General features: G+C 47.5%; 4 protein-coding genes across 7 annotated transcripts in view; 1 reads left to right on the top strand and 3 right to left on the bottom strand.

The window, feature by feature from the left end:
- Positions 1–353: 353 nt before the first annotated feature.
- Positions 354–2406, bottom strand: rnf130 (ring finger protein 130). Its single transcript, XM_061284842.1, has 8 exons — positions 2115–2406; positions 1821–2012; positions 1397–1647; positions 1239–1310; positions 1090–1172; positions 853–949; positions 591–780; positions 354–442 (listed from the first exon to the last, which is right to left on the bottom strand). Exons 1-8 carry the CDS (start codon positions 2404–2406, stop codon positions 354–356), a joined length of 1266 nt encoding a protein of 421 aa, XP_061140826.1.
- An 841-nt stretch (positions 2407–3247) lies between these two features.
- LOC133153157 (NACHT, LRR and PYD domains-containing protein 3-like) overlaps positions 3248–25912 on the bottom strand; it is an 80209-nt gene continuing 57544 nt past the window's right edge. The window contains exons 9-16 of one of the 2 annotated variants that reach the window (XM_061277246.1): positions 6358–6528; positions 6107–6277; positions 5856–6026; positions 5605–5775; positions 5366–5539; positions 4410–5098; positions 3952–4040; positions 3248–3751 (exon numbers count right to left, since the gene is read on the bottom strand). In XM_061277246.1, the coding sequence (XP_061133230.1) occupies positions 5086–5098; positions 5366–5539; positions 5605–5775; positions 5856–6026; positions 6107–6277; positions 6358–6528 (871 nt within the window). In that variant the 3' untranslated portion in view covers positions 3248–3751; positions 3952–4040; positions 4410–5085. Of the gene's footprint in view, positions 4041–4409; positions 5099–5365; positions 5540–5604; positions 5776–5855; positions 6027–6106; positions 6278–6357; positions 6529–25912 lie in introns of both variants that reach the window. The other variant, XM_061277271.1, reaches the window with a different exon arrangement.
- On the top strand, positions 7796–17440 carry LOC133153736 (acid-sensing ion channel 2-like). 2 transcript variants are annotated; one of them, XM_061277811.1, is made up of 2 exons: positions 7796–8515; positions 16929–17440. In XM_061277811.1, exons 1-2 carry the CDS (start codon positions 8129–8131, stop codon positions 16971–16973), a joined length of 432 nt encoding a protein of 143 aa, XP_061133795.1. In that variant the 5' UTR covers positions 7796–8128; the 3' UTR covers positions 16974–17440. The 2 variants fall into 2 exon arrangements, with proteins under 2 accessions (XP_061133795.1, XP_061133786.1); XM_061277802.1 differs by having other exon boundaries at positions 7818–8515; positions 16923–17440.
- LOC133153648 (uncharacterized) lies at positions 12957–19238 on the bottom strand. Of its 2 annotated transcripts, XM_061277595.1 has the most exons (7): positions 18551–19237; positions 18291–18455; positions 18031–18195; positions 17752–17935; positions 17571–17677; positions 17442–17492; positions 12957–17065 (listed from the first exon to the last, which is right to left on the bottom strand). In XM_061277595.1, the coding sequence occupies exons 1-7, from the start codon at positions 18649–18651 to the stop codon at positions 16954–16956; spliced, it is 885 nt and encodes a 294-aa protein (XP_061133579.1). In that variant the 5' UTR covers positions 18652–19237; the 3' UTR covers positions 12957–16953. The 2 variants fall into 2 exon arrangements, with proteins under 2 accessions (XP_061133579.1, XP_061133588.1); XM_061277604.1 differs by lacking the exon at positions 17442–17492 and having other exon boundaries at positions 18551–19238.

Here is a 25912-nt window from a genome sequence, read left to right on the forward strand (position 1 = left end):
TTGGAAGAACAATAGACGACCGACCCTCCACGCATCTTTTCCAGGATCCTTGAGAAGAACTCCAGATGGAACTTTTGTCGCCCCGTAAAGCGTCCCGGGAACCAGGACCCGTAAATCTGGCCACAAATTGGCTGAGCCTTCAGAAGGTTTTTCACGGAAGATTCAGGACTCAGGATCCGCTGCTCCGAAACCCGATGAGACCAGATCCAGAGTGATCCGCTTTGTCAACAACACTTTGGAGTCCTCGAGTTCAGTGTTCTTACACAGGTCAGAATGTTTGTGTTAATGTCTATGTGTGTGTGTGTGTGTGTGTGTGTGTGGTTGGAGGCGAGGGGTTGCCATGGTGGCGGGCTTCAGGACTTGTTGTCGTAGAGGTCGAGAGGGGCCTGCAGGTCCGGCAGCTCTGTGCGAGGAGGAGGCGTCGACGTGAAGAAGTGACCGCCTGCGCAAACAAAACATTTGCTTTCAAGATTCCAAGTTTGTCTTAGGCTTCACAAGAATCTGTCAAAAATGAAATAAAAAGACAAGAAAGGGAAAAAGTTTCTGATAATTCAACCACACGCATGCACACACACACACACAAATCTTACTGGTGACGGCAATGGCGATATCAGCGGGGGAAAGGGGCGGGGCCTCCGGGCGGGGCGGGCTGAGAGGCTCCAGGCTGACGGCGGGTCGGCCGCTTCGCCGGCTAGGCGGCGCCCTGGGGCCGGCGGACGCCTGAGCCCCACCGGGATGCTCGGCATTCAGGACCTCGCTGTCTACGTACGGCACGCCACCCTGCACGTCAAAACGCAGGCGCAACGTCAGCGCCGTTAAAAAGCCGGGCAGGCGAGTGGGCACACGACTCACCGAAATGCCCAGAGCCTTGAGGATGTTGAGTTTGCACATGGGACACGTGCAGTGCTCGTTGAGCCACGGATCCACGCAGGCCTTGTGGAACACGTGCCTAAATGACATTTCATCCGGTGATATTTCAGAGCCGGCCCAAAATCCTCCACTTTTCATGTGTGTGTGTGTGATGTCATACTTTGGAAGGTGCACACACAGGCATCATTCAAGCTCAGCCCCTTTTGTGCCTTGACTTACTTGCAGGGAAGGATGCGGACCACGTCGTTCAGCTGGTATGACTCGATACAAACTGCACAGTGGTTGAAGTCAGGATCCGTCTCCTACACACACACACACGCACACACACGTCATTTCAAATCAACCCAAAAAACCCGCACACGTCTTACTTTATCTCCTTTCTTCACCGTCCTGGTGCTTAACTTCCCGATGGCCCTCTTGGCCGCGTCGCCCAGACGACGCTGTCGTCAGACAAAAAAGAGACACGCTATGGTCACGTGTCTGCACACAGGCACGCACACACACACACACACACACACACACGTACGTGTCCACGGTGCGGCGCGCCGCCGTATCGTATCTTCTGTATGAAGTAGAAGATGAGCCAAGCCGAAGAGATGATCATGAGGACGATGAAGGAGATGGACACAAAGACCAGCGAGCCTCGGTTGATGTTCTTGGGGGGAATGCGCTGACCCACAAAGACCGTCACCACCACGCTCAGGTTCCTTTCCAGTTGGGCCAGGATGTCTTTGCCATAACCTTCCGTGATCATCACCGCCACTGTGTCGCCCGTACCTGAAGGCGCCACAGCAGGACACCAGATGATTGTTGGGGGGCTTTCTGGAGCGGGACATTTGCACACGCCTCATCCAGCCACCACGACCTTTTACCTCAACCGGGAGCGGCAGGACCAGAAAGCCTTGTCTGTCGCTCACGTTAGCACGGCGTGTCCACACACACACACTGACCTTCGTGGCCCATCTTGACAGTCTTGTTGGTGGAGTTGTTGTAGATGAGCACGGCGGAAGCATTGAAGGTGGCGGCCTTCAGAATTTTCTCCCGGAAGGTGCAGTTCCCTCTCTGCAGCAGCGCCACCCACTGGACGCCACGGGGCGGCGCCACAAAGCGCGTGTCGGGGTCACAGCCCTGACGATCCACCACTGTGCACAGACGAGACATGAGCAACGTCACCAACCAACGGCGGTCCGCACGTTTTTCCTCTGAGTAGAGGCCCAAATCAAAATTTGCCTTTGTCAAGTTACCTCCGTGGCGCGGCGCGGGCGTGACGACGAGCAGCGCGCGGGTGTCCACTTTGGGCGAGTTCTGGCCGTAGGTTCCGTCTTCGCTGCTCATGACGTGGACGGCGTGTCCTCGCGCGTCCATCACGCTGGCGTTGACCGTGGCGCTCACGTACTCCTCCGACGCCAACACGGCGGCGGCCGCCGCGCGGTCCGGGCGACCCGCCCTGGCCCACCGGCTCTGGACGACGACCAGGACCATGACCAGCACCAGCACCGAGGGGACGCGCAGGCCAGTCCGGCTGAGGGACGTCATGCTGCCCTCATCCAAAACTGTCGGTGGGCAGAAAGAATACATCCGACGCCATTAAAAGGTTCCAGGTGCAACAATTCCAAGAATCCACAACCAATTGATATTCAAATAAGTATAAGTAAACAAGTAAATCCTTGTAATTACAGCCAATTTCTGACCTCTGTGAAAGTTGAAAGAACTACCCAATGCTTTTGCCAATTTTGTGGGACCAAACCCGTTCTCTTGTGAAATCTCCCCATTTCCTGTACCCTTTCCACAGCCTTCATGTCCTCTAATTTCGCTCATTTCAATGTCTTGACGTCATCTCATCTCTGCGTGTCCTCTCAAGGGTGTCTCCTTTGAGGGATGTCAAGTGCAGGCCGGACACATGACCTCTTCATCTCATTCCTCATCATCATCATCAACAACAACATGATGCTCACCTTCAGGCCTGCTGACGTATGTGTGTTTGCTTTGCGTGTGGAGCTAAAAATACATTTAGCCTTAAACAAGCGGCATTTAGGGGGCCGTGCACGACTCACGTCTTTGTCGTGGCGCGCGCACGCAGACGCACAGGCGGTCTTCCTTGCTGCTCTCCCTCGAACCGCGTCCTGGGTGCTGAGGCTCCAGGTGGGGGACCTCGTTCACAGCAGGAAACTCGCTCGCTCGTTGTTGTTTTTGTTGCGCGGGCCTCCTCCAACCTTGTGGCCTTGTTTTGATTCCGCTAACGCTCGTGCGCTGCGGAAGCAACAACCAGCTCGGTCGTGACGCAGCGCGCATGCGCAGACGCTCGCACTGCCGTGTGCGCGCGCACACGTCGTGTTTGTGTTTTGCTGCTGAGATGTTCATCAATTATCGCGAGAACATCCAGTTAAGTCTTTTTTTTTTTACAACTTTAAAAACAATTTTTTGCTTCATTTGTTGGTGAGAGACTAACAGCTGGAATCGCATTGCTCAGAGTTACCTTTTGTTTTTAACAAATTTGACTTTTGTATGCAAATGGGAAATAAACATCTGATTCTAGAGAGAAAGCGGAAAGAGAGAGAGAGAGAGAGAGAGCGAGCGAGAGAGAGAGAGCGAGAGAGAGAGAGAGGGAGAGAGAGAGAGAAAATGTGACTTAAAGGAAAATAAAGATGTGATGTAACAGTTGGTTCCTTATTTGCAAAATCTTGGGTTGCTCAATGGCGGCCGGTACATGAAGCACCTACCTCAGCACGTAGAACGTCAGGTCAGACGTAGGGCAAGGCGGGGAGGCAAAACCATATCAACCTGTTCTGTTATCACTTAGCCATTTGGTATCTATGTTTGATGGAAAGTTCCAGCCCTGTGTCTATGTCACATTGCCGTTTCTCCCTCTTCAGACTATTCCCTATCAAAATTGTGGAAGAAGGGACAGAGAAAGAGAGCGCAAAATGCACATTGATACAGAAATAAAAAGAAATGGGTTTTTTTCCTCTCACAAAGTGGAGCAGTTATGAAATGACAAAAAAAAACACATGACAGATGTCGCAACCTGCTTCTTCCAAGCTACACAATGACAAAGTGTTCAGCTTTGAAACTCACACCAACCTCCTGGATCGTGCAAAGTACTCTGATTACAATTTGACTTGAATCCTCCTACATGTGAAGACAAGCTCCCGATGACCTCCAGCAGAAAGCTGTTGGCAGTGCCGAGGTTATGTTATTTACACGCACGCACACGTATGCACACACAGGCACACTTTAGATTGACGTGTACATTTTTGGAATATTTGTACAGTCTTCGCAGACAGGGACTTGAATGTGTTGCCATAGCAACAGAAGCGCTGAAACCACAGACCGGAAGTGTTCTTATCTGGACTAGACAGTGACGTGAAAACAGGAAATGAGACGGATACTTTCCACATGTGTGTGCGGGACCATTAGCCCACTACCCAGCAGACACAGACACCGCTTCTTTCCCCAGGCTGTGGCGCTGACGAACTCACACCACTCACAGAGTCTCGGAGACATGACTGCGCAATGACATCCTGCTCTCGATGCTTTACCTTTGGATTATGTGTCCTCTCTGCATCCATTGCAGCCTGCTCATCCTGGAGGAGGGATCCTCCCTCCCATCGGTGGTCTCTTCTCAAGCGTTCTCTTTTTATCCCCCTAGTAGGAGTTTGGACTATTTCCTTGCCCTGTTTGAGAATAATTTCTACTACACAAAGTGTTCAAATTTTGGAGAAAAGATTGATTGACTGATTGATTGTTCTTTCTACAACTTGTATTTATATTTCGTGGCGGTTCAGTCATCAAAGTGCATTAAAAAATAAGTCAATTGAAGGCAGGATGATGCTATTATTATTTGCATCAACAATCACCATTGGTCGGCGTTTGGTGCCAGCAGGTCAAATTAGGCGAGGAAGTGGAGGGTCAAGGGTCAAGGCCCGCCCGCCACGAGTGCGGATGGCAGGAGAGTGTCAGGAGCACACGTCTGTGTTGGACTTCACGTCTTATTTGTGAAATGTGGAAATATTTATGCCTTATCATCGCTCGGAGAATCAAGCAACTAACGTGGAGGACAGGCTTTGCCGTTTCCTTTTGGACAGCGGGCGTCCTCAGCCAAACGCTCCAGGGGAAAGGCATCCTTCGCGAGCTTCTGCATGCATCCACATCCATCCATCCATTCGTGCTCAGAACTTTCCCCAAGGATCCAAGGCTGGCGTCAATGGCGTCACATCAAGCCTCCAGCCTAGATAGATATAACCAAGCATTCAGCGTTTGAGGAAAACCACCAGGCATGCATTGAACACTTACTTCATTCAGGCAATATGGCCCAAAACATTTGTGATGTCAAAGTGCACCGAATGAAGTTGGTTTTAAAACATTTCTTTTGATTGATTTCATGTCTGCTTCTCTACTTTATTCAAGTCAGCAAATCTGGTTTTGGAGCTAGGCGCCAGCGACTTTTTGGAAGCCATTTTCTTCAACGGCACCCTGGAAGATGTTTGGAACCTACCCCTTGATCTTCAGACTGCAGCGAGAATCCATTTGGACCTCCTCCAAGGCCCGCTTTCCTTCCACTCTGATGTCATTGCCCCACAGGTTCAGCTGTTGGAGGTAGGAAGGGTTGGACCGGAGAGCCTTGGCCAGTGAGACGCATCCTCGTGTGCCGATCTTGCATCCCACGAGCCTGAGAAGACAAAGGGCGGCTGAAACAAGCCAAAGGTTCTTGGGCCGGCTCGAGGAGAGCTTTACCTGAGATCTTTCAAGGTGCACTGCGGCTTTGCCAGTCCGGCGGCGAGCGCCTCCAGCCCGTCGTTGTGCAAGACGTTGTTGCCGAGATCCAGCTCCCTCAGGCTGCCGGGCGAGCCTAGAACGGAGGCCAGCGCCTCGCAGCTTTTATTGCTCAGCTGGCAGTTCCGGAGCCTGAGAAGACAAGAGGGTGGCTGACACAGGCCCAAGGTTCTTGGGCCGGCTGGCCTTCTGCCGCTCGAGGAGAGCCTTACCCGAGAACCTGCAAGGTGCACTCCGGCTTTGCCAGTCCGGCGGCGAGCGCCTCCAGCCCGTGGTCGTGCAAGTCGTTGTAGCCGAGATTCAGCTCCCTCAGGCTGTTGGGCGAGCTTAGAACGAAGGCCAGCGCCTCGCAGCTTTTCTTGCTCAGCTTGCAGCGACAGAGCCTGAGAAGACAAGAGGGCGGATGACACAGGCCCAAGGTTCTTGGGCCGGCTGGCCTTCTGCCGCTCGAGGGGAGCCTTACCTGAGAACCTGCAAGGTGCACTGCGGCTTTGCCAGTCCGGCGGCGAGCGCCTCCAGCCCGTGGTCATGCAAGTCGTTACAGCCGAGATCCAGCTCCCTCAGGCTGCCGGGCGAGCTTAGAACGGAGGCCAGCGCCTCGCAGCTTTTCTTGCTCAGCTTGCAGTCCTTGAGCCTGAGAAGACAAGAGGGCGGCTGACACAGGCCCAAGGTTCTTGGGCCGGCTGGCCTTCTGCCGCTCGAGGGGGGCCTTACCCGAGAACCTGCAAGGTGCACTCCGGCTTTGCCAGTCCGGCGGCGAGCGCCTCCAGCCCGTCGTCACACAAGTCGTTCTTGCTGAGATCCAGCTCCCTCAGGGTGTGGGACGAGCTTAGAACGGAGGCCAGCGCCTCGCAGCTTTTCTTGCTCAGCTTGCACCCCATGAGCCTGATGACTTTAAATGGGTTAAACAACAGCCGAAATAGGGATGGACTATTAGTACGGATGTGTCAAAAAAGATGAATTTGACGATATATCATTTCCTATGTACTATGTACCTGCGGCGAAAAAAGCCAAGCGTGGAGAGTCTCTGCTGCTGAGTAAAAGTCAATGAATGGCAGCCCGGCCAGCCTTCCCATACTGTCTTTTAATCTCGCCTATTTCCTCTCAAATAGGACAATCCACTTCCTTTTAGACAATTGCCATGTTTGAGGTTCAATAAAAAAAATAATGATAATACAGCACAGCACATCAAAACGTTTTCCAATAAAAAGTCCCGGGTTCAAAGGTTTTCCCGTTGCAGCGTGTCGGAGAGCGGCCCATCGTAATTGCTTCATGATTGTTCAGTTCGGTCACGTTTGAACGCGTTGCTGCACACAGCGCTTGTCAGTCCCCAAACAACCCCCTGTTCTGGACTTTCCTCAACAGGTGAAGAAGAAAAGGCGTTTTGAAACCTATAGCTTGGTGCTGTCCAAAGTCATTCGCCATATATCATGTCTTAGGGAACAAGGAGGCAAGCAATAAAAAATCCAATGACTCCTTTGTGCCTTAGCTTTGAGACAATTCAAACCTCTAATATATAGTAGTTGTGAATAAAGCTGCAGGAGTAAGCGTTGTTTTTGGTTTAAACAAATGTCCTTTTTGTATTTTCTCAATAATAGTTATGCATCTTTGATCATTTCTCCAAAACGATGAACATGTGAAAAAGCAAATGAAACAAAAACAGCAGGCAACAGCTTGTCACTCGCAAAGTAGAGGGCAATCGAAAGTCGAGACACCATTATATTGTACTTAGCTCGTTATCTCGTAAATCGTGTGTGTGGTATAACGCAAGTCATGCGTTAAGAGCAGAAAACTGCAACTAGGTGACCTTTCGGAAAACTCCAAAAGAAAAAGCAATAGGAGCTCAACTATGCAGGGATGTGCAGTTTTCTTTTCTTTCTCTGCGTGTTTTTTATGTGTCTAGTCATGGAGTGGACTTGCAATTCATTTTTTTCTTTTTCTTTTAAAAACTCCCATGGTGTAGGTGGGAAGCTGAAAATAAACCAACTCCTCTGCACAAGCTGCACCTCTCTTTCTCTCTCTCTCTCTCTCTCTCTCTCTCTCTCTCTCTCTCTCTCTCTCTCTCTCTCTCTCTCTCTTTCTCTCTCTCTCTTTCTCTTTCTCTCTTTCTCTCTTTCTCTCTTTCTCTTTCTCTCTTTCTGTCTTTCTCTCTTTCTCTTTCTCTCTTTCTGTCTCTCTGTCTCTCTCTCTCTCTCTCTCTCTCTCTCTCTCTCTCTCTCTCTCTCTCTCTCATCTATCCATCCGTTCAACCGAGTGCGCGCATTTGAGCGAGCGCTGGTTGCGCACGATCATCAGCCCCAGCGTTTCGGGCACGCACGCACGCACGCACGCACGCATCCAAGAGAAGAGAAGATGTGCCAATGCGATTCGTCCGCCTCCAAAGTGAAGCCTCCGGGCTCCCTAGCCGACCGTGGCTCTGCTGCTCGCCTGGTCGTCCAACCGCGTGCGCTACCTGCTCTCGTCGCCCGTGTACACCAAGGCGCACATGGTGTACGCCAAGCGGCTCGTCTTCCCCGCCGTCACCATCTGCAACCAGAACCTGCTCTTGCCCAGGCGCATGAAGAAGTCGGACATCTTCAGCGCCGGAAGGTGGCTGGGGCTCCTGGGGAGGAATTGGCAGGTGTCTCCGGCAGCCAGGGAAGCTTTGGCGGCGCCTTGGTCGCAGCAGCAGCAGCAGCAGCAGCAGCAGCGCACCGAGCCGCCTTGGTCGCCGCTCTCCCGCATCCTGGACTTCAACCACTTTCTACCTCCCCCGCGGGAGTCGCAGCCGTCCATGAGGCAGCTGCTGGACCGGCTGGGCCACCAGCTGGAGGAAATGCTCTTGTACTGTCGCTACCAGGGAGAGATGTGCGGCCCGCGCAATTTTAGTACCGTGAGTGTGACCACCAAGTCCTTTCTTGAAAATGGATGGGTTTTTATTTTTGAGGATGTACTTGGGTTTTGCAAAGCTCCCGTTAGTTCTAGCAAATGATTGATTCTGATTTCTATGCAATGTTGACAGTGTGCTTGAAGCACTACTTTCCCATGACTGTGGCCTGCTCTCATTGCAAAGCTACAACTGCCACAGAAATACACTTCAAGAGCTTGATGGGGCAAATGAAGAAGGCAGCCAGCCTTATGGCGCTTCCTCTCCCAAGGATTTGGTTACTTAATTCTCAGCAATCAAGTCAAGTCAAGTCAAGTTTATTTGTATAGCCCTAAATCACAAGCAGTCTCAAAGGGCTTCACATAGACAGAAATTGACAATTATTCTCAAAGCATCCCCTGATCTTAAGCTCCCAAAAGGGCAAGGAAAAACTTAAAAACCCCTAGCAGGGGGAAAATGAGAAACCTTGAGAAGGGACCACAGATGGAAGGATCCCCCTTTCAGGATCACCAGGTTGAAATGGATGCAGAGAGGGCACAAATGATACAACATGAAAATCAATTAAATAAAAAGTGGATGTCCATGTCACAGCAGAGGGCTGCCGAAAGGAGCCCTCAATTGTCCTGGCAGTGCTCTTCGAGGAGGTTGAGCTGCAGTTCCCCTATCCTGAATTGGCCACGAGAATCCAGATAGCCGCTGTCAGCATGGGTACCACCTAACCACCTCCCCGGCCGGGGAGGGGGGAGGGAGGGGGTGTAGAGGGAGAGAAAACAAACTCCAGCCGAATCGGCCACTACAGGTTAGTTAAAGGCCATGTCATAGAAATGTGTCTTTAAACGTGTCTTAAATGTTTCTACTGAGGTAGCAGTCCTAATATCCATTGGTAGGGCATTCCAAAGCTCTGGAGCCCGAATAGAAAATGCTCTAGAGCCTGCAGACATTTTCTTAGCCCTCGGTGTCGCTAAAAGGGTAGCGTTTTGCGAACGAAGGTTACGAGACGGAACATAAGGAACAACTAGGTCGACGAGATATGAAGGCGCTAAGCCATGCAGCGATTTATAGGTTAATAGAAGAACCTTGAAGTCACATCTTAAATGGACCGGAAGCCAATGTAAGTTGGCTAGTATTGGGGTAATGTGATCAAATTTTCTTGTCCGAGAGAGCAGCCTTGCAGCGGCATTTTGTACTAACTGTAGACTTTTGATGCGGGACTTAGGAAGACCACAGAATAATACATTACAGTAGTCCAGGCGCGACGTGACGAACGCATGTATAATAGTTTCCGCATCACCGGTCGAGAGGATCGGACGAATCTTTGCAATATTACGAAGGTGAAAAAACGCAATTCTGGTTATATTCTTAATGTGCTTTTGAAAGGAGAGAGTTTGGTCAAATATTACCCCGAGATTAGTTACAGTATCGCTTTGAGTGATAGTACGGTTATCTATAGTTATAGCGGTTTCCTTGAATAAGTGTTGATAACGAGCTGGACCAATTATCAACATCTCAGTTTTATCTGGGTTAAGACGAAGGAAGTTGAGAGACATCCATTGCTTGATCTCCGCAAGGCACTTCTCAAGATTACAACAATCCCGCGGATCTGTCATCGATAACGGCATATATAATTGGGTGTCATCCGCATAGCATTGAAAACTAATATTATATTTACGTATTATGTCCCCAAGCGGAATCATATAAATATTAAAAAGAATTGGTCCGAGAACCGATCCCTGTGGGACACCACATGTAACATTATAGAGCTCCGAGGACGCATTGCCATGGACCACTCGGTGCGTCCTGTTTGATAGATAGGAATGGAACCAGCCTAGTGCTGACCCTGAAATACCAACACAACTTTTAAGACGCCCTAATAAAATATCGAAGTCTACAGTGTCGAAGGCAGCACTAAGATCGAGTAGTAACAGTACAGACGAAATGTTTGAATCCATAGCTACGAGGAGATCATTAGTCACTTTCGCAAGTGCTGTCTCAGTGGAATGATTAGCTCTAAAACCAGACTGAAAAGTGTCGTATCGATTATTGGCGACCATGTAATCAATAAGCTGCTGCGCTACTACTTTTTCAAGAAGTTTTGCTATGAATGGGAGGTTTGAAACTGGCCTATAATTACTGAGACAGTCCGGGTCAAGATTTGGTCGCTTAAGTAACGGTTTAATGATAGCGGTTTTAAAGGCTGTTGGCACTATCCCAGAGGAGACAGACAGATTGATTATATTTAAGACGGACGGTCCTAAAATTTGAAATAATTCTTTAAGTAGTTTGGCTGGAAGAGGGTCGAGTAAACATGTTGTTTGTTTAGCCGCACTAACAATTTGTGTAAGCCTTTCAAGAGACACGCTTTTAAAAGTTGAGAGGGTTGTTGCATGATCATCAGCGTTGGTAAACGGCGTGCTCGACCGAGCGATTGGAATGCTATCCTTGATCTCATCCCTAATGGATTCAATCTTTTGAGCAAAAAATTTCATGAACTCGTCAGCTGAGTGGAAGGAACTATCGGAGGTCGGCTGGCGCAGAGTCAGCTTTGCCACTGTATCAAATAGGTGTTTCGGATTGTTTTTATTGAGATTAATAACTTGCGAAAAATATCGAGTTTTTGCTAAGATAAGCGCATCTTTATATTTCAGGAGGCTATCCTGCCATGCCTGATGGAAAACCTCAAGTTTGGTTAGACGCCATCTGCGCTCATGCTTTCTACATAATTGCTTAAGCGTACGCGTTTCATCTGTGAACCATGGAGTAGGCACTCTACGGCGAGTTTTCAGACGTAACGGCGCCACAGAGTCAATGGCATTTAACAATGTCGCATTGAATTCATTCGTAAGATTATCAATAGAGTCGGCGTATGTGAGAAAATTAGTGCTTGCCGGCGACAGTATTTCAGATAGCGCAGTTGCAGTCATAGAGTTGAAATGACGGCTCCTATAATGCTGATTGCTCTCTTGTCTTTGACAAGGAACTATAATTTCAAACTTTATTAAGTAATGATCAGACAAAACAGTAGTGTATGGCAGTACTGCTATATTTGAGGTTGCAAGTCCTCGGGATAATACCAGATCTATGGTATTTCCATTCTTATGCGTTGCTGCCTGTACAGCTTGCGTAAAACCAAAGGTATCAGTTAAAGTCTGAAACGCCGAAGTAAGTGGCTCTGACGGTAAATTCATGTGGATGTTGAAATCGCCCATGATAATTATATTATCCGCATTGGTTACTAGATCAGCCACAAATTCTGAAAATTCATCCAGGAAGCCAGAGTAAGCCCCGGGTGGACGGTAAATAACAACAAGATAAAATGACGGTAAAGCGGTGGATCGGACAATGAGAACCTCAAATGTTTTAAATACGTTGATCGAACGAGGCCTAAAACTAAGCTCGGAATTCGAGATGAGGGCGACACCCCCACCCTTTTTTCGAGGACGCGCCACATGCGAGCTCACAAAATTTGGAGGCGACGCCTCATTAAGCGGCATCAGTTCATTAGGTTTTAACCAGGTCTCGCAGAGACCAAAAGCGTTTAGATTATGTTCTGTGATGAGATCATTAACGAGAATGGCTTTCGTATGAAGCGATCTAATATTCATAAAACCAAGTTTAAGTGTAATTGGTCGATCCGGGTGCGTATTTATCGAAGGATATTTATACGAAATGCGAGTAAGATTGTGTTCTCTAAGCCTGACATCACCTCTCAAATGTTTGTTAGCGCGGTGGGCTGATACGACCGTGGGAATCTGATAGTAAATATTTGTTACACGTGTAGAATTATCTGAAACCGGCACCGTTTCCTCAGCAAAACCGGTCGGGGTGGAGTGATTGGATTTGTCTACTACCCCAGTAGAAAGTGCGTTTATGTGTACTGTCGCACTATTCAAACTATCACGCTCTAGTCTACACAAGGAGCTATGTGCATGCTGGGAGTCTAGCCTAGCGCTAGTTAACTTTATCTTAACAGACTCCAAACCCATCCTGACAGGTGGTCTAATCACCTGTGACCCGGCCTGCTCTAAAGTGACCTGTCATGTGTGGCTCAAACAGTAATCTATATTCCTAGAAAGAGTGAAGGCGCCTTCACGGTTAGGGTGAAGGCCGTCCTTCCTCAGCAGGTCGGGGCGGCCCCAGAAGGAAGGCCAGTTATCTATGAAATACAGTCCCTGCTTCTTACAGAACCCAGCCATCCATCGATTAAGGGAGACTAATCTACTAAGCCTCTCATCAGTGCCTCTCCCAGGCAATGACCGTGATATCTTTTTCATGTCAAATTTGTGTCAAGTTGCATGACACCACCACATTTATGCCTCAGGCTCATGTTTGAGTGACACTTGAGACTGGAAAATACTTCGCTGGCCGCTGAGCTATTTATAAAACAAGGCCGAGGGCTACTCCTAGTCCCTCCTGGCGTGAACTATACAAGTCAGAATGTCGACAACACTTCTTTAATGCACGGCAAACTTTATTACATGAAGAAGGGATGCAACAACGGGGAGATTATGCTTCTCTTTGGGCAATCTTGATTTTATAACACTTGTAGTTTTTAAAATAACAAAAACTTGACATTTGGTTAACTGTGTGACGTTACAGCAACAGGTGAGGGCGGGTGTGGCACTTTTCACTTTCAGTTCAGCTTTGGCCATCATTTTTCTCTAATGAACTGTGTTTTTAGGTACGCTTGACAATGGCGGCGTACCTAAAGGAGTGTCCGTGTGACATCACAGATCAAACAGAAAGTGGGGGTGAGGGCGGGTGTGGCACTTTTCACTTTCAATTAAGCTTTGGCCATGATTTTTCCCTGGCGTAAATAAAGGTTGACCATTCGCTTGTGAGTTACTCCATCAAACCATATTCATTCCGGGTATTGAGAGCCAGGCTTCCTTAGTGGAGTTGTTGGTCCTCTGGGCTCTCACCCCCAGCAACACGGGTTTCAAGTTTGGTGGGGCCCAAAAAAATTATTATGCCCTGCATTTGACCCATCCCCATGTGATCGAGGCCTCCGTAGTGGAGTGGTTAGTCCTCTGGGCTCTCACCCCAGCGACACAGGTTTGAATCTGGGTGTGGCCGAAAAAATAAACTTGTAACACTAGTGGCTCGTGCCCCATATAACTAACCATAGTGTTTTTTTCCGTGTATAGTGCGCAAAATTTAACTAATTTATTGTCCTCAAATCTGGGGTGCGCATTATACATGGGTACAAAAATTTTTTTAATTATTTTTTTTTTTTTTTTAAGTCCCAATGCTCGTCACACACGTAGGGAGGCAATGGGTCCCATTCTTATAGTCTTTGGTATGGTCTTAACTAGGCTGGATGTAATTTTTTTTGTTGGCGTTGATTTCTCCGACTGCCCGTAAACCAGTGCTTCTCAATTATTTTCTGTTACGCCCCCCCCTAGCAAGAAGAAAACTATTCGCGCCCCCCCTCCCCACCGTGACTATCCTAACTTGTCTTGTAAGTCGTAAAATGTTGCACTGTCGCAAACGTCACAGAAGTAACAATGAGAGCGCCACTGCCCCCTGCTGTAGTAAACGCGCAATTACACTTTCTTCTAGTACTGCCAAAAAAAAAGCCTGTTCCCCAGGGTCACACGCGCCCCCCCCAGGAATAGCACCGCGCCCCCCAAGGTGATCGAGCAAGCGTCTGATACGAGAGTGTCTGAAGTGAACAGCAGAGAAGAAAGGCAAAGTGTTGTGAAATAAAATGCACAGAACGGATGCGCAAGACACGTCAGCTATATAAAGAGCGAGAGTTGTTTTCTTCCTATTAGTTTCAATTCACAGTTTAATTAGCAGTTTCAATCAGCAAATAACAAAATGCGTATTACAGGTAATATTTTATTTCACAACACTTTGCCTTGTTCCTTTGGTCTCTGCTGTTCATCCTAAAACACAAAGGCGCTCTTTAAGCAATGCGACAGTGAACGCCCGGCGCGCTGCGGTTGCGCGACCGCACCAAATTAAGCTCCCTGCGCAGTGCGCACTGAGGTCCACTTAAATTTTAGATCAGGACTTTAAAAATATCTTCTAAATTTCAGCGACGGCTCTGTCACCGCAAACCGGATATCATACGGAGGCCGCCATTACAGATGCCCAGAACGGATGCGCAAGACACGTCAGCTATATAAAGAGCGAGAGTTCAGTTCTCTACCTAAATCCGTATTACAGGTAATATTTTATTTCACAACACTTTCTTCTCTGCTGTTCACTTCAAACACGCTCCATGCGACCGCAATGCTCTCGTATCAGACGCGGTGGTGCGTTTACGGGCAGTCGGAGAAATCAACGCCAACAAAAAAAATGACATCCAGCCTAGTTAAGACCATACCAAAGACTAAAAATGGGACCCATTGCCTCCCTGCGTGTGTGACGATCATTGGGACTTAAAAAAAAAAAAAAAATTAAAAAAAAAAAATTGTACATGGGTACAAGCTTTTTTCCAGCATCAGCATGCCATTTTTAGGGGTGCGTACTACACACGGGGGCGCACTATACAAGGAAAAAAACGGCACACCTCCCTAAAGCTTAGGGTTAGGTTAAGAGCTAGGGTTAGGTTTAGAGCTAGTGTTTGGGTTAGAGCTGGGGCTAGGGTTAGGGTTAGAGCTAGGGTTAGGGTAAGGCTTAGAGCTAACCCTAAGAGTGCGAGTACGAGTCGAGAAAATGGCGAGCTAACCCTAGCACTAACCCAGGGGTCGGGAACCTATGGCTCGCGAGCCAGATGTGGCTCTTTTGATGATTGCATATGGCTCGCAGATAAAATAAAATATTGGCGAGTATGCTAAAACGTTCATGCTGGATGTAGCCAATGAATTTTTTCATGATCTTCCGAACAAAGCGTCCTGTACGTTTGCGCTACGCTTACTGTCTGCTGTATGCACACTGGCTCCGTTTTGCTCCTCTTATTTATTGTGTTATCTGTTTATTTATTATTTATTCAACATTCTTATTATTTAATGTTTGTGCCTTCTTGTTTTTGTATTGTGTCGTTTACTTGTATGTCTATCGTGTAATGTGTCTCGTCACCGTGGGATAGAGAAAATGTAATTTCGATTTCTTTGTCTGTCTTGACATGTGAAGAGATTGACAATAAAGCGGACTTTGAAGACAAGATAATCAAACGGATACAAGACATGCCTCTGTCGGCAAGAACTGTTCTGTAATGATGAGTGTTATAACAACATTATTTAAAAGAATAAATTCAAGAGGCTTATTATACTGACATTTAGTTGAATTCACTTTTAAAATATATTATATGGCTCTCACTGAAATAAATTTCCCAATTTTTTGCTTTCATGGCTCTCTTAGTCAAAAAGGTTCCCGACCCCTGCTCGGGGTCTGCTAACCCTAACCCTAACCCTAGCCCAAACCCTAAACCTAGCTCTAACCCTAATCTTAACCCTAACCCTCTAATCCTAACGCTAGCTCTAGTTCTAACCCTAGCTCTAACTCTTACCTTAACCCTAGCTCTAACGCTAACCCTAGCCCCAGCTCTAACCCAAACACTAGCTCTAAACCTAACCTTAGCTCTAAACCCAACCCTAAGCTTCAGGGAGGTGGATGGTTAAATGGGGAAATACACGATCAACTGTGTTGCAAATTTATTTTTTAGGCTGGACCCAGACTCAAACCCATGTCGCTGGAGTGAAAGCCCACAAGACAAACCACCACACTACGGAAGCCTCGATCACATGGGGATGGGTCAAATGTAGGGGTGTAAATCGCGGGTTTTTTCACGCTACGATATAATATCGATATAAAGAACTACGATACGATATTTGCCGATATCTTAAAGCCTGCTGCGGTTCATTCACGATGTATCGCGATCTAGTGCTCTACGATCGATTAATCGATGCGTATCGATGTATCGTTACACCCCTAGTCAAATGCAGGGCATAATAATTTTTTTAGGCCCCACCAAAATTGAAACCCGTGTTGCTGGGGGTGAGATCCCAGAGGACCAACAACTCCACTAAGGAAGCCTAGCTCTCAATACCCGGAATGAATATGGTATGATGGAGTAACTCACAAGCGAATGGAAAGCTACGGACCGGTGACGTGTCAGAAATATTTAGGGTTAGGGTTATATGGTAGTATGGTAAGGTAATATGAATAAATGATACATTTATGATAAATATATAACTACGATTAAATAAAATGATTTTTTTTAGTAGGGTTTTTGGGAGTTTTTCGTAGCTCTTTTGGGGGGCTTAAGATCAGGGGATGCTTTGAGAATAATTGACAATGATATATATATATATATGTGTGTCTTTGGTGACATTAGGTACTGTAAATCCCTGCCGTTTACAAGCTTCTACCCAGCGAAAACATTTCTCTCGGTTCTTCCACGGCTTTTTGATTGGCTGTTTGATCTGTGACATCACACGGACACTGACTTTGCATGTCCCCGAAGTTGCAGCTGAGAGGTGAGCATCTGGATCATCTCATCGCACCGTGCCCTTGACGTGGCTTCTGTGCACGGCGCGATTCCGTCTCTGGCGCTCCGCCACAGATGAGTTGAGGCCCTGCGTGAGCGCCGGGAGGCCAACGGCGGTCCTGGGGGAGGACAAAAACACAATTCCTAACTAGAACGTAGACTGGAGGCAGATGGCAAGACCAAAACAGTCGCTGATTCTTTTTCAGGCTTCCACTTGACTAAAATAGTACCTGACTTGTCTACAAAAGTATTTAAGAGATATTTTTAAACACCAAAGTGTTTTTTTTTTCCACACTTGGATATGGAAAGGTGCATTGAAGTGTTTGACACCAAATATAGTCAAGTAGGGCTGCAATTAATGATCATTTTGATAATCAAGTAACGTCATCTATTTTGTTGATTCATCAAAGAATTGTATTTAAAAAGAAAACGTTTTAATTCCTATCCCTTCATTCAAATACACATGTAAGGACAAATAAAATGAGAATCACTTACGTTTTTTCTGTTTTCAGATCCAGTTTCGGAAATGTGTTGTCAGAGAATTTGCTGCAAAAAAATCGCTTCGATTGGAAATGTACCATTTCCACGTCACGGCTAACACAGCGACGCTTTCTGATACCTTACCAAATATCATCCGCAAGGAAGGCTTTGGTCAGGTTGTAGTTTTCGGGGGTGATTCTCTTTCTCTTGTTGAGCACAATATCTTCCAGCAACTCCTTGTAGCGCACAATCTGGAAGACGCACAAATGTTGCCCTGAGTTGAGACACACAATGCATGGCAAAGGCTTTGAAATGCGAGCCTCACTTGCTGGGACTGTGAACGGTGGTTGGTGTTGTACAGCTGACGGATGATGAGCTCACATTCCCTCAGGGTGGACGCACGCGGTGGATTAGACAGACCGTTGTGGACTTGTAGAGGCTGCAGCGAGGCTGAATACCCGCGATTGGCTCTGTAGGGTCCGTGAACCTCGGCATAGTCTCCCATGTTTCTGTAATCAACAATAACATTCTCATGTTAGTTCACTTCGATTTCACATAACAGGAAATAAATGGATGAATAAATGCAACTTGGGGACATATTCACCTTCGCATTTGGTTCTGGGCTACTTGGCTTTGCTTGGGTGCCAGCAGGGTGGACGCACGCGGTGGATTAGACAGACCGTTGTGGACTTGTAGAGGCTGCAGCGAGGCTGAATACCCGCGATTGGCTCTGTAGGGTCCGTGAACCTCGGCATAGTCGCCCATGTTTCTGTAATCAACAATAACATTCTCATGTTAGTTCACTTCGATTTCACATAACAGGAAATAAATGGATGAATAAATGCAACTTGGGGACATATTCACCTTCGCATTTGGTTCTGGGCTACTTGGCTTTGCTTGGGTGCCAGCAGGGTGGACGCACGCGGTGGATTAGACAGACCGTTGTGGACTTGTAGAGGCTGCAGCGAGGCTGAATACCCGCGATTGGCTCTGTGGGGTCCGTGAACCTCGGCATAGTCCCCCATGTTTCTGTAATCAACAATAACATTCTCATGTTAGTTCACTTCGATTTCACATAACAGGAAATAAATGGATGAATAAATGCAACTTGGGGACATATTCACCTTCGCATTTGGTTCTGGGCTACTTGGCTTTGCTTGGGTGCCATATGGATGGTGCCATCCATAATCATCTTCAATCCCTCGATTTCATCAATGCAATTCATGGCAAAAGTCGTCCAAGGCAACCAAATACGATCGATTCTAAGTTGCCCTCTGCTCAGACGCCCCGCTTTTTATGCCGCGTTCTAGTGACGTCGGATTGACGAGGACCCCCGTTGTTTTTCTCAACAAAGAACTGACGTGCGGTTAAGTTTGTTCAAGTTAAAGTCTGACACAAAGATCAGAGTACAGTATCAGAGTAGTAGTCTTTTATACAGACGGCTCGCGCATAGTGGACGACGTGCTGACGTAGCCAGGCAGGCGTACGTGCACTGGGTATGCCGCGTTCTAGTGACGTCGGATTGACGAGGACCCCCGTTGTTTTTCTCAACAAAGAACTGACGTGCGGTTAAGTTTGTTCAAGTTAAAGTCTGACACAAAGATCAGAGTACAGTATCAGAGTAGTAGTCTTTTATACAGACGGCTCGCGCATAGTGGACGACGTGCTGACGTAGCCAGGCAACAAAGAACTGACGTGCGGTTAAGTTTGTTAAAGTTAAAGTCTGACACAAAGATCAGAGTACAGTATCAGAGTAGTAGTCTTTTATACAGACGGCTCGCGCATAGTGGACGACGTGCTGACGTAGCCAGGCAGGCGTACGTGCACTGGGCCAATCAGCGAGCACGCAAGGTTTGGTGGGCGGGGTCTCGTATATTCCGTACATTTGGATTTAAAAACGTTTTAAAATGTTCGACAAAATATGACAACATTAAAATTAGGTTGATACTTTAATGTACGATATTTTATGACTTGACCTCTTATTCGGAACATCATTTTAAAAGCCTACGGATATATTACAAAATACCATACCAATACTATATCAATGAAAATGAAGCGTTCTCAATAAACTATTTACGGTTTATGCTATTATTTCTTTCAAAGCAATCACACTACTGATTACTTATATTTTGAGTTGAGGTTTCCTCCTGCCTGTTCTCACTACGTATTTGCCACATGATGTTTTAAATTTCAGTCAGAATCGGGTTGAAAATACAAACAAGATCATATACTCCAAAATGCATTAACATTCTGGCTATACAGGGATTACAAAATATCCATAAATAAGATATCTGCTATTTTGGGTGCGTCCTTCTTCCCGTTAAAACGATTTCCTGCTTCATTAAAAATTCAAAATGCATATGGCATCATCAGTAATGCTATCAACCACTAGAGGTCAGCAGTGTCTTGAGTAAGAGGAAAAAACTACAGTGACTACAGTGTGGCGTTTGCATGTTCTGCAGGTATACTCACAAATTAGCTTCACTGAAGACTCCAAATTGCCCTTCAGTGTCAAACAGATGAAACAAGTGAGGCGCAAATACATGCACGTGCATCTTGTATTATTTATTCTTTCATTTCAAAAAAAAGTCAATAACACAAAACAAACTGAAAGCATACAACATATGCAAATAGGCGAAGTCCTTTTGAACAAAATAAAAGGTATATAATGCAAGTGAGCCCTTGAAACAAGGCAGGACATGTATGGGAAATGCGCTATGCCACATTTTCACATGGTTTAGTTTGACTAAGCACATTCTGCTCCGAAGGCAATCCAAAAAAACGATTGCAGCCTTAAGAAAAAAGTTCAATTGAGCGGTTGCAAAGAAAACACAACCATAAGACACTTTGTGTGGGGACAAAAATAGCAGCAAAGTCATCGACGATCCACCACCAACGGTCTCTCCGCCTCCAAAATTGCCTGAGTGAGGCAAACACGCTTTGCGATGAGTCTTTGTGGAGTCCATTGTTGGTGAGAGGCTAGCAGCAAAGCGGCGCCAGGTCCTCGTCCGCGTCGGTGAAAAGCCGCAGGAGTTCCCGGGCGGGTTTGGAGTAACCCTGGTGAGAAAGCAGCGTCCTGCGCAGCGTCCTGCGCAGCGTCCTGCGCAGCGTTAGGAAACACTTGGTCTTCTCCAGGCAGGAGCTCGGTCAGCGGGAGCCCGCGCTGCAGTAGCAGATCCTCCAGCAGGGCGCGCACTTTCTCCAAGCCACCGCTGCATTTCTTCTCCAGTGTGTGCAGCTTGCACCTGAACAAAAGAAAAGCATTTAATCTTTGTCAACTGGTCAAACTGGGACGGATAGAATTTGCAGAAAAATGCACCCCAAACAAAATCAAATGTTGACCCTGATTTGGTGCTTTATATACATTGATAACAAATGTATCCAACTCAGAGCTCTTCCTAATATTTTGGTTCATTATTGAGCTCTATGCATTTTCACCCGAATGAAGGCTGTTCCTAATGTTTTGACCTTCACTAAGGTGACAGGAAGGGCTTTACCTGCATCCAACTGAAGGCTGTTCCTAATATTTTGATGCATCTGTGTCCCTCCATAAAGCTACAAAGGTTAGGAACAGCTGACAGTCAGAAGTAGTTTTGGCTGTTTTAATATTTTTACCCATGCACTTATGTCACTAAGTAAGGGAACCAAAATATTAGGAGTATGACATTAAACTACACAAAAATAAAAGCAAACAAGATGCCAATGAATGGTGCCTCGCCTGAAGAGCTGCTCCTTGATGCTGTCCTGAAGTTCGAGGTCTACGTACAGAGACATGATGTTTTGGAATCCAAGTGAGTGCGATGAGACGTGCCGATCCAGAGTTTCCCTGCATCCGTCCTTGCGCGCACGCACGCACGCACGCATGCTTGTAAATGGAAAGATGATCGACATCTTTTCAGATGAATAAAAATTTTAAATTGACTTTCTTTTTCTTTTTTTTTATGTGTTTTTGCTTTCATCGGTTTCCTTTTTAATCTATTCCGTTTTAGTCTTCTTTTTCTGTGTGGTGAATTGTATTCTGTTTTATTGTATTTATTTTGTTGATTCTAATTTGACATTGTTTATTTGTGTAAATATCCATTTGAGTTTGGAGTTGATCTTTTGAATCCAAAAATGCATGTTGGGGGCATTGCCTTTTTGCTCGCCTAGGCAAGAGTGAGGCTTTGTGTCGGTGCAATTTCATTCTAAATTTGTGCGAGGATGGATATTGGTGGGCTGGACTATGTGTATGTCTTCCACAGAGTTTAGCGAGTTTTTAAGAAGGCCTTAATGATGACCGTGTTCTCTCTCTCATGGCAAGGTCAAATGCCCACATCGTGATCATAAAGTGGACATGAATTTCACATGGGCCGTGCGTGCCCCTGCTCATTTCATTGTGGTTGTGCCAAAAGAACCTCCTTCCCCTTTTACAGCGGCTGAGCTATTCAAAGTCAAAGTCAAAAGTCAAAGTCAGCTTTATTGTCAATCTCTCCACATGTCACAACACGCAAAGAGACCGAAATGACGTTTTTTCTCTATCCCACGGTGACGAGACACATAACACGATAGACATACAAGTACGCCACACAATATAAAAACAAGAAGGCAGAAATTCAAACAATCAATAGTAAGAGTGATGAATAAATAATAAATAAACAGATAACACAATCAATAAGAGGAGCAAAACGGAGCCAGCAAGCATAAATAATAAATAAACAGATAACACAACAAATAAGAGCCAGTGTGCATACAGACAGTACAGACAGTAAAAGTACAAGACGCTACGCAGAACGGGGGAGCGAGTTCAGGATCCTAACAGCCTGGAGTACGAAGCTGTTTGAGAGTCTGGTGGTGCGGGAGGGAGGGAGCGCAGGCTTCTGTACCTCTTCCCAGAGGGCAGAAGCTCGAACAAAGAGTGAGCGGGGTGACTCGCATCACTCACAATCGTGGTCGCCTTGCGGGTGAGATAGGAGGTGTAAATGTCCTTCAAGGAGGGGAGCGAAGCACCAGCAATCTTACCAGCCGTGTTCACTATGCGCTGCAGGGCCTTCAAGTTGTAGTCAGTGCAGCCGCCACCCCAAACAGCAATACAGCTGGAGAGAGAGGACGCTCGCTCTCAATGGTGCCGCGGTAAAATGCAGTCATGACGGCCGGAGGAGCGCTCGCCCGCTCGCCTGAGTTTCCGCAGGAAGTACAGGCGGCGCTGAGCTTTCTTTGCCAGTGATGCGGTGTTGGTGGACCAGGAGAGATCCTCACTGATGTGCACCCCCAGGAACTTGGCGCTGCTCACTCTCTCCACCACAGCACCGTCGATGGTCAGCGGCAGGTGTTGGGTGTGACCCTTCCGGAAGTCCACAACAATCTCCTTGGTCTTGTCGACGTTCAGCAGGAGGTTGTTGTCCCTGCACCACGTGGTCAGAAGGTCAACCTCCAGCCTGTATTGAGTCTCGTCTCCCTTGGTGATGAGGCCCACCAGAGTCGTGTCGTCAGCAAACTTCACTATGCGGTTGTCGCTGTGGGTCGCAGTGCAGTCATGCGTCAGGAGGGTGAAGAGTAGCGGACTGAGCATGCAGCCTTGGGGGGCCCCTGTGCTCAGCGTGATGCTGCTTGCGGAGATCCGGGGTGTACCAAGGGGCAGCGTTAGTGAATGTAACAGAGGAAGTTTTCCAGGGGGCTAGGGAATCAAGGGAGTCAGAAAGGATGTTGTTGAGCATGGTGGCAAGGTCATCAGGGGAGGAAGAAGTGGGGTCGGAGGGAAGGGCAGAGGATAAGAGCTGGCAAAGCGTGATTGGGTTTACTGTCTTGATGTTGCGGTAGGAGATGGTGCGTTTTGTGGAATTATGAGGCGAGGGTAGAGGGGCGGAGAAGAGGATGCAGAGATGATCTGACAGTGGAAAGGTGAGAGGACGGAGGTTGGATGTGAGTGGAAAGGAGGAGCATACTATATCCAGGGTGTGGCCTTTGGTGTGGGTTGGGAAGTTGATGTGCTGGGTGAGATGAAGGCAGTCCAGAAGGAAGATGAAGTCAGACGTCAGTGGAGCAGTTGGCTGGTCGATGTGGATGTTGAAGTCACCGATGAGTAGGAAGCGATAGGAGACTGAGGATACGATGGTGAGGAGTTCACAGAATTCAGAAAGAAAAGACGGATGTGACTTGGGGGGGGCGGTAAATACATAAGAACAGCAGTAGTAGAGTTGGGGAGGGAAAAAGCGAGATATTCAAAGGATGAAATAGATGGGAGCTTGAGGTCCAGTTCAGTGATGGATAGTGACCGCTTATGGAGGACAGCAATACCACCTCCTCGCCCAGAGAGGCGGGGTTTGGCGATGTAGATGTAGTTGGACGGAGTGGCTTGGTTGAGAGTAAAATAGTCCAGGGGCTGTTGCCATGTTTCACAGAGAAGGAGCAGATGCAAATTATTGTCCAATAGTAGTTCGAAAATAACTAGTGATTTGTTGGAGAGGGAGCGACAGTTCAGCAGCGCGAGGGAGATGGATGAAGGAGCGGAGATTGTTGAGGTTGACAGTACGGGAGGTGGGGGGGCGAGAGGTAGTCCAGAAAGAGGGGATGGGTGAGCCATCAGGGAAATGTCGGTTAAAAGATAGTCCGGAGCTACGGTGGATGTAGCGGCGACGGCGGAGGATCCCAACCTTGATGGCAGCTGAAGCAGCAGCTGCAGCAGGGAGATGTTGATTATTGTTGAGATGATGAAGATCACCAGCAGTGTAGACAAATGGACGAGAAGTTGGTGGAATGGAAACCCGGATTAGCAGAAGTGATCAATCATGGAGGAGATGAGACGTGACAGCAGCTGGGGATAATCCAGATAAAATGGTAGAAATGGCTAGTAGCTGGTTAGCTAGAAGTTGGTAGGCAGTGAAATGCATGGAAGCAGCAGTGGACCGAGTCGTGATGTTGGTGGAGTGGGTGGTGGTGGTGTTGGTCAATCCCGACTGTACCCGTGCAAACGGCACGCCCCAGCGTGTCATGGCGGCACACAGCCGAGCCACAAGCGGCGAGCTCGCAGCGAGCGGGTGCTCCCCCCGAGGACGCCGGCCAGGTGGCCAGAAAGTTGGGTTGAAGCCGTTTGCCGAGCCAAGAGCAAGCAGCTACAGGCTCAGAGCCGGGAGGTAGGAGGGTCCGGTGGTGGGTTGGCTAGCTGGCTAGCGTAAACAGAGAGGTGCGAGCAGAGCTCCAGAGATACGCGATGGGAAGGTGAAAAGGCGGAAGAAAAAACGGGTACACTGAAAACGGGAAACACAAAACAGACAGGGGACAGACAAATAGCCGACACGGTTCGGGGTAGAAGCGGCAGTCAACAATCCAGACGCCAGCGTTGCTCTAACCCGGAAGACAAAAAAGGGGGGCAGTCCATCACATGATGGATGTTACGTCAGGCCCGTCCGTTCTCAGCTCTACGTTTGTGTTTATGTCACGTTAGCATACCTATCGTTTAGCCCGTTGCTGCTCGTTCATGTCTGTTCTTGGTGTTGGATTTTGTCAAGTAAATTTCCCCCCCAAAATGCGACTTATCTATATATTTTTTCACGTTATTGTGCATTTTATGGCTCATGCGACCTATATTCCGGAGCGACTCTTAGTCCGAAAATTACGGTAAATGTTTCTAAAATAAAAGCATCATTCAACAGAGTCAAAAGCCTTGCAAACATCGAGGAAGAGTACGTAGCCGTCATCTTCCACGGGATCACCAGATATAGTCTCTATTCAATCCAAAACAAGCCTAATGTTGTTATGAATAACTCTTCCTTTGATAAAGGCGGACTAACCATGTCTGTGAGTGTCAGTTTCGGTCCAGTTTCAATTTCCAAGGTTAGATGTAGTATAGTTCTTGTCACCCGCTGATCTTAAAACACTGTGTACAGCTGTTGCTCATACCCTTTAGCTGATTAGGCGTCAGTGGTTCCGAGTCATTAGGGTCACTGGAAACGGTTGTCAAAGGACGGCTGTTCAGGATGGATTTAACCTGGCACATCACTGTTACTAAACCTTCATCATCCAAAGACTGCTGGTTTGTGATGGAGGATAATATCCTTTTCACCATTCTTATTATGCCCTGCCAGATGCCTCCATGGTGCGCACCGGCTGGAGGGTTGAACGTGCACTTGACACCTTTCTGGATAAGACTACGCTCAATTTGATACATGTTCCATCGTTTCGGTGCTTCCCGTAGCTCCTTTTCAGCAGAGATCAAATTAGTTCCATTGTCCGACCTTAATTGTTTCACTTGGCCTCTTCTGGCTATGAAGCGCCTAAAGGCATTCATTCACGCAAGCAAGCAAGAGTCTGTATCCATTGAGTGTGCTACTTCCAGATGGACTGCTCTAGTAGTCAGGCAAGTAAATAGCATGCCATAACGTTTTGCCATGCCACGCCCTCTCCTCACCTCAGGGAGGTTAGGAGTCAAAGGATCAATTGGCAGATCGGCCATCTTTTGTTCTTCACTTGCACGTGCAAAGTTCCCCCTGCAGGGGACACAATTGTTCACA

The sequence above is a fragment of the Syngnathus typhle genome, linkage group LG1, assembly GCF_033458585.1.
Source record: "Syngnathus typhle isolate RoL2023-S1 ecotype Sweden linkage group LG1, RoL_Styp_1.0, whole genome shotgun sequence".
Taxonomy (NCBI): Eukaryota; Metazoa; Chordata; class Actinopteri; order Syngnathiformes; family Syngnathidae; genus Syngnathus; species Syngnathus typhle.